General features: G+C 39.8%; 1 protein-coding gene across 1 annotated transcript in view; it reads right to left on the bottom strand.

Annotated features, from left to right (window-relative positions):
• Positions 1-2,008: 2,008 nt before the first annotated feature.
• The window catches only part of COMMD10 (COMM domain containing 10), a 116,673-nt gene continuing 111,300 nt past the window's right edge, over positions 2,009-7,381 (bottom strand). The window contains exon 7 of the mRNA XM_063320420.1: positions 2,009-6,843. Within this exon, the coding sequence (XP_063176490.1) occupies positions 6,805-6,843 (39 nt within the window). The 3' untranslated portion in view covers positions 2,009-6,804. The remainder of the gene's footprint in view (positions 6,844-7,381) is intronic.

Below are 7,381 nucleotides of genomic sequence, written 5' to 3'. Positions count from 1 at the left end.
TACTCTCTTGCTTAAAGGAGACCCTGCTCTGCTTATTTTTTTTCCTTTTAGGCTCTTTATAACTTTTTTTTTTAAAAATAATGTTGTAGTATCAGATTTTCTAAGAGACTGTTACCACTGTCATTCATCCTGTAAGAGACAGTGAGTGGTGAACACAGCTCCGAAGGAATCCGCTTACGCCTATGGGCTTGTTTTTTCTACATTTATCTGATGTACTTCACTTCTGTTACCCTAAATCAGATTCTGAGGATGATTTAGCTTGCTGCAAACCATAAGGATTATGTGGGGAAACAGGGATGATTTTATTCATGTAAGGAGTTTGGCTGCAAAGGAGAAACTGGATTCACTCATAGGTTGAACTGAGAGTTTGTGCCAGAAATAGCCAAATGGCTAATAATTCCCCTGTTCTGGAAGGCTGGTCATGTTTTACCTCCCTTCTCATATAGATCTTTTCTGTCTCTGTATCAAAGTGAGTTTCAAACTCGGGGTGCTAGGACAGTCTCCACAAAAGCTTTACCCTACCTGGAGCGGTGCTGAATGCTGGCCTGAGATAGAAGGGGTCCCCTTGGGAGCAGAGATGAAGCAGGGGAGGAGAAAGGTCCTTTTTTGTTCTCAAGGTCCATGGTACCTATCTCCAGGGTGCGTGTGAGCTAGAGGTGGCAGGAATGTGTTAGGAATCAGAAGAAGAAAAGATGGCAGAGACCCACCATCACAAGGCATAGCTCCTGACTGCGAGATCAGGGATTCATCTGGGATGCAAAGCACTACTCCCGTGACCTCACTCCTCACACGGAGGAGATCTGGGCAAAAGTGCTGCTTGTCATGAAGAAAATATTCTCATCCCTTCCAGAGTGAAGAGCTAAGCTAAGAACATTCAGTCCGGGCTACGTTTTGCCCAATGCAGTCAGCTTCTCTCATCTTTTCCTGACTCACTGTTGTCCAGGGAAGAGGCAGAGCTCACCTAACTGGCAGTCTGAGGTGCAAACCAAGGCTCGTAGCCTAAGCTGCACCCCAGTGCTCAACAGGGAGCAGTGGGTGGAACAGGAGACGCGGTCCTTTCCTCTCTCCCCCGGGCTTTGCTCAGATTCATTCCCTGATGCCTACAAGGATGTTGGCTATGGCAAACATTTCAAAAGTAGAAACAAATCCAAGAAAGCAAACCTTCTTAAAAATGCTTACTGTATACAGTAGTTGCATAATTTCTTAAATCCAACTGCTTTTTGCTGTTTTGTTTTGTTTTTAAACAAAGCTGCATTTCTTATCACTCTGGAGGCAGAAAAACAAGCGAGCGGGTGATGGAAAAAGTGCAGCATTCTCACACTGCCCATGAAATGCAATTTAGTTAAGTTGTCCTACTGTTGAACCTGTGGATTGGAATGAGAAGAAACAAAGTCAGCTTACCTGTATGCAGAGCTCTTCATATTAACCCCTATGGGCTGAACCTTTCAACACAATGCAGATGCGAAGAGTCTCGTTAGCACTGAACACGGAGCGCTGCTTCTCCTCCCTTCACCTGTCCTGAATGACCAGGGGGTGAACTCCAAAACAGATGATCTGGCGCTCCAGCATGTCCAATCCCACAACTAGTGCTGTCCAGAAGAGGCCAGCCACCTGCGCATGTGAATCTGTACAGCCATCTCAGAGACAGATACTACATTCATCCAGATTTTATTGAACGTATGCTGTATATTACCGTAGTGGGACAGTTAAGGTAACAGTGATGACAGGAAGTTAAAAATGTCCCGCTGGAAGAGGAATTTGCTCTTATTCAAACAGCCGGTCAAGAGAGTTATGCTTCCAACAAGTGTAGATCTCCACAGTGCCCCCCTATGATTTCAGTGAGTAGAGAAAACCTTGAAAAAAACCATGAAAGATCTTTTGGGCTCAGCAAAGAAAGAACTAATGTTGTCAGTGAGAGGGACACATAGCTCAACACAGCTGGACAGCATCTCATTTCTAAGAGACTGGTATTTTCTCCTACCTCCTGAGAAACAAAATAACGAAGGAATGAAGGGATCATCTAAACACTTTATTTCAGTTGAAATTACAGCATATAATTTGGTCTGATCCACACAATTACAAAGGCCAAGGGAAAATCCAATAAAATTGAATCATTACCATGGAAATTAGAAATCACTTTATGCAAGAGTTGCAGATAAAAGCATTTTATTAGTTCATCTTTATGAGACACCATCAACAGTGTTTCAGACAACAGTATTGTAGTTCATCCACATAGATGAAATCACTGTTATTCAGAAGGCAGTTTGGCTGATGCATAGAAAAGGAACTTACTCGCACTAGCTCAAAATGTTGTTCATTTTCATTAGTCAAATAGGCTATACAAAGGTCACAAAATGATATGATACTTATTCACTGGGCAATAGACATTATTAAGCTCTGTAATTTCTTTAGAGTTATGTGAGTGAATTCACAATCTTTAAAGACAGGATATGTCAATATGGCCAAACAATGAAATGTTTCTGATGCTGTTGGAAATCAGAGAATATGAGATAGAACAAGTGTAAAGGGGAGCTTATACCATTTTATCACATGAAACACTTTTCTTCCTTTGACCAATGCAAGACAGCATTTCAGTAAATTCTTTACGCTTTGAAAGAACAAGACTTCAAAGCCTTTAAAATCAGACTGTAGGAAATGAAGCTGCAAGTCATAATTCAAAATTGATGTGTCAGTAAAGCCAGGAATTAAAGGGGAATTTGAAAGCCTCCTCTGGAAAGCCAAAGCAGGTTTGCCAATTAGTCAAAATGTGAGACAGTGAAGTTATATTTGTCTATTTACCTACATGTTTTATTTCAACAAAAATAGAATGCAGAAACTTAGAGACATTTCATACCTTGTCAAGGAACAAGAAGTATATGCCTAAGGCTGAACCGGGCACAGATAATCTACGGCATTTGTACTCAACAAGCATTAATGTGCTACTAGTGTTGTTTTTGCCAAGTGATATACAAATGCTTGCTCTTTGCCAGAAACTGGTATTTTTGAGACAGTTCTCACACTGGTTTTCAATTTAGGCCCAGAACTCAAAAGTCTTCATGTCAAAACAACATTGATGCTTGTTTACACCCAAACTGAAAGATTTTCCTCTTTTGCCAATAGTCCATTTGAGGTGGATTTTGATATAGCTTTAAGGGAAGTACAGTCATGGAAAATACCATCTTTAATGTCCGAGCAAAGATGAATCAAATGTTTTTAAAATGCACTGAAAGATCTGAAAGTAGATTTATTAATTCTTACTCATTCAAATCTCCAGTTTTACAGCTCAATAAATCTCTGCAAATATCTTCCTTCAACACTATCAGAGGCCTTGGTAATTTCAGTTCTGGATCATGCCCAAGAGATGTTACAGACCAATGTTTTGCCAGGACCCTGAACTGGAGGGCTTGGGACATATCCCTTTCCTTTCCTGCAGTAAAAACTCAAAATACCCACAAGACTCACTCTCCAAAACTACGTTTTACCAGACTGCGAAACAAAAGCCTGAAGAACTTCAGCGTTCACATCCCTGCCTGTGCTCCCACACCAGCCTGGTGTATCCAGTTCTGAATAGGCTACGTGCCTTCTTCCTCCCAGGAAGCGTTTTTCCTTCCGCCACCTCTGAGGTATGGCATCGGGTCTAGTCCCTGCTGCTGGCAGATCTCCCACTCTCCCCAGGCATCCCCCAGTCTGTGCTGGTGCTTGTTTTTCTCTCGTTCCCTGACACTGTCGGGACACCAGGATTTTATCCAAACTAAGCAGAGGCAGCTGCTCTCACAGGAAGACTAATCTTCCCCTCTCCAGGCCTACTCAGGCCCAGGGAGCAGCAATGAGTATAAAAGCCTTATTTTCTGCAAGACCTAATAAAAAAAAACCCTGAATAGTTTTTCTCTTTCTCAGTTAGTCAATTTTCTCTCCTTATTCAGGAGCACTTATTTAAATGACAATGTTCTTCTCTAAGATGGTACTGGTTATGCCATCACTACCTAATAACGTAGAACCCCAAAGCTTCCCGTTATATCCAGAAAAGTCTTTCTAAACTGTTTATTTCTGAGTGTGCCTTGACAAAAGATAACAACTGTACTTCTTACCATGAAGTATACTATGGCTTTTATTATGGCTTCTGACAGTAAGACTTTCAGTACATTTAGTAAAAAAGAAAATGCAACTACTGCAAAAGAAATCATAAATCTCTTCATCCATCTGCAAACAAGGATAAACACTAAATAAATTTTACTGAATCCTTACAATCTTAGGCTTCATTTTCCCTGTTCTTCCTTTTAATGTTATTTTATCACTTTTAAGATATTGCTTGCTAAAGCTAGATTTAAAAGGCTCTTTTTTGGTATCCCACACTTTTCTTTGATTTTGTCCAAATTTGCACCAAGGCTGACACTTATGGGTTAGTTCAAAACACTAGATACAGTTAGACAGCTGGCCACAGTTTAACTCTGATTAGTTAACTCCGATTTACTTTATTTCCCCAATTTTTTTGCCATTCCCCTACTATATAAGGTTTTTCTCCCCCTTTGCCTAATATTTTCTTTGTGTATATATATACTTTTGCCATCTTTTATATCGTTCCTCCTCTCTTCCTTACAGTTTTCCAACTCCCAAATTCCACCCTTAGGAATACATATTACTCTATGCTCTGCTTCCTTTTTCCCATTTTTCCCACACCTGATTTCTTCCTACTCTGTCTTTGACTTCTTTTTTTTTCAGATGTGCCTGCTAATTTGTACAATGCTTCTTGCACTCCAAAGTGGTCCTGCCTTCATCCCCTCCTCTAGGATTCATCAATCACTGCCCTATATTCACGAAGATAACTTAACCCCTCTCTCACACTCAGACGACTGCCTTAGTACATCCTACATCCACACAGGAGAGTCTTCAACTTGCTTCAGACCTGACTTAAGCTCTGGAAACACAGGGAAAAGTGAAGAGCAGTGTCCTAGCACACAACATAGTGTCCCACAGGACCAACGGAGAAGCCAGGACTTAAGTATCAAGAAGAAGGGGATTTTTGCTAGCTGCGATAACTTACAAATCACTGTGAATGCTGCCAGGTGGAGGGAATGGTGGGGATGTGCCTACCTGCAGACCCACGCCAACCTATGCAGCTAGAGACGAGCGAGCCAGCAAGCTGTTGCTGAACAGCCAGAGGACACGACGTCTGTGGGTGGGAGCGTTATATCCCCAGAAGATAAGGCACGTTTGCCAGTGGCTTGAGACAAGACTTGATTTTGGCAGCCAGCCTCACAAGGTGTAGAGGGTAAGATTCTGCCATGCAATGGTGACTCATTTCTTCTTTCCAACAGGGTAACAGTGCTACCTTACCAGAGTGGTACAGCATTGCCTGGTGTTTCAGTTAAGAACTATGATAAATGTGTTCTTTCTCTTTGGTGCCCTTTACTCACACGTAGGCTGTTAATGACTTTACCTTCTAAATCTATTATCCCACAGCTTAGACAATTGGTACAAACCCCTTCAACTATTCTACAGGTGACAGCACAATCCCTAATAAAGCAACACAAAAAGCCCAAAACCCTCCAAAAGCAACAAAGCAAGAATTCTGGCACGAGAGGACCTAAACACCATCTATTCAAAACATACCTTTTGGCTATACTTATATGTAGTGTCACGAGCAAAAAAAAATCAAAAGAAAACTGGCTGGCTGGGTATTAACCATCCCAGTTTTAGGCATCTGGAAGAAAAAAGCCTTGTTCAGGGAATCCCTTGAGGAGAAAGACAGACAAGCGAATGCCAGAGATTTTTATTTCCTCTCACCTTCTATTAACCCAGAGTAGAGAGTTGTATACTGTGCCCATTATCAAGGTGCGTCAATGAAGTTGCCTGTCAATGAACGGCAACAAACAAGAACTAAGATGACTTTTACCTTCTCATACTGCTCAGGAACCTCCATTCATCTGGAACTAATGTGTGAAAATATCGCCTTTAAGTCACTGTACTTTATTTCTTCCCGTTGGATGTAAAAACAATGGTGGGCAGCATTACGAAGGATCAACAAATAGCTTTCAGAAATCTGACTGTCAGGCTATTTCAGTGTTCTTTGTTATATACTCTGAGATTTCTCCCTCCAGTTATACACCATACTACTTAGATTCATTGGTATGCATGCAGTGCTAAGAAGCTGTATTTATTCTCAGTGCCAAAAGTAAACACTAAAATCAGTGATGCTGTTGATTATTTAGAAGAAAAAAACCACAAAAATCCAACAAATTACAAAAGAACAAAGATAATGAAATGAAGTTAAAATAGCTAAAACTAAACCAATCTATTTTTAAATTCTGAATTTACTTTGACAGGTTTGCAATAAGTGTTATCAATTACGTGAATAGCAATTCAAAAGCATAGAGATTTTATTAGCTGTGTATATCCTTAATACTTTTATATTCTTTTAATGTCTAAAAAATATCCTTTTATACCTGGTCCCTCACTAATATGCAAATTTCTACCAGAATCAAGTAGCACACATAGCAGGACAAAAAAAATTAAAGTATTTCCGAAGCAGGGTAGCATTCTTTTTTATTTTTCTTTTTCCTTTCTATTTCTGCAAGTAAAACCACTCTTTAAAATTGCTCATAAAATAAGAGAAAGTCCATTAGAATCTTCAGGCTCTTAACAAAGGCTCTTGGCTAACGTTACTGGTCTAAAAAGGAGATAAGCCATATAATTTTACAGGAAGCAACCCACTGAATCCTTCAGCAAACACAGCTTGGCAATCTATCTTCAATTTAAAATAATGAGGTGGCAGGAGTGTGATGGAGAAATAAGTCTTCAAAAACATCACGTAAGGGAATCCAGCTGTGCTTGTATAGTTTCCAGCTATTTAAAGGAACAAAAAAGAGAGAAAAAAACTCCACTCATATAAAATGTTGTTTAGAAACATGCAAGCAGAAAAAAAACCACATTCCAATATCTTCAACTATGCATACTAAATTTGTTCACATAGCAATAAAAAAAATTCTGTCCTCATGAATATTTGTTTTTACATGAAGCTATTAGAATTCATTGCCGCAGTTTAAATATTCAAATTTTAAAGAAACAGTTGTCTAAATACTGCCTTTTTTACATGCACAGATGTTTTGCTGTGAATTTCCAATGCATAATAACAAGGTAAAAAAAAAAAAATAGAATTCATTTTGACTGGATTACGAGCCTGGCACTTCGATTGAAGATGTAACACAAAGATACTCTTTCCAGAGAGCTCCTCATTGTTAATCATTAGCTACTGCTCTTGATCTAACCGCCAGGTATGCTTACAACGACCCAAGCCCTGCCTATTCCAAATGCGAATGCACAGACTCTTCTTGAAAATGCTGTATGTGATCAAAACAATCCAACAGCCTTAATTAAAGTTGGA

Source organism: Chroicocephalus ridibundus, chromosome Z (assembly GCF_963924245.1).
Source record: "Chroicocephalus ridibundus chromosome Z, bChrRid1.1, whole genome shotgun sequence".
Taxonomy (NCBI): domain Eukaryota; kingdom Metazoa; phylum Chordata; class Aves; order Charadriiformes; family Laridae; genus Chroicocephalus; species Chroicocephalus ridibundus.
The sequence above is the reverse complement of the archived record's forward strand: the minus strand, read 5'-3'. Positions and strand labels throughout refer to the sequence as shown.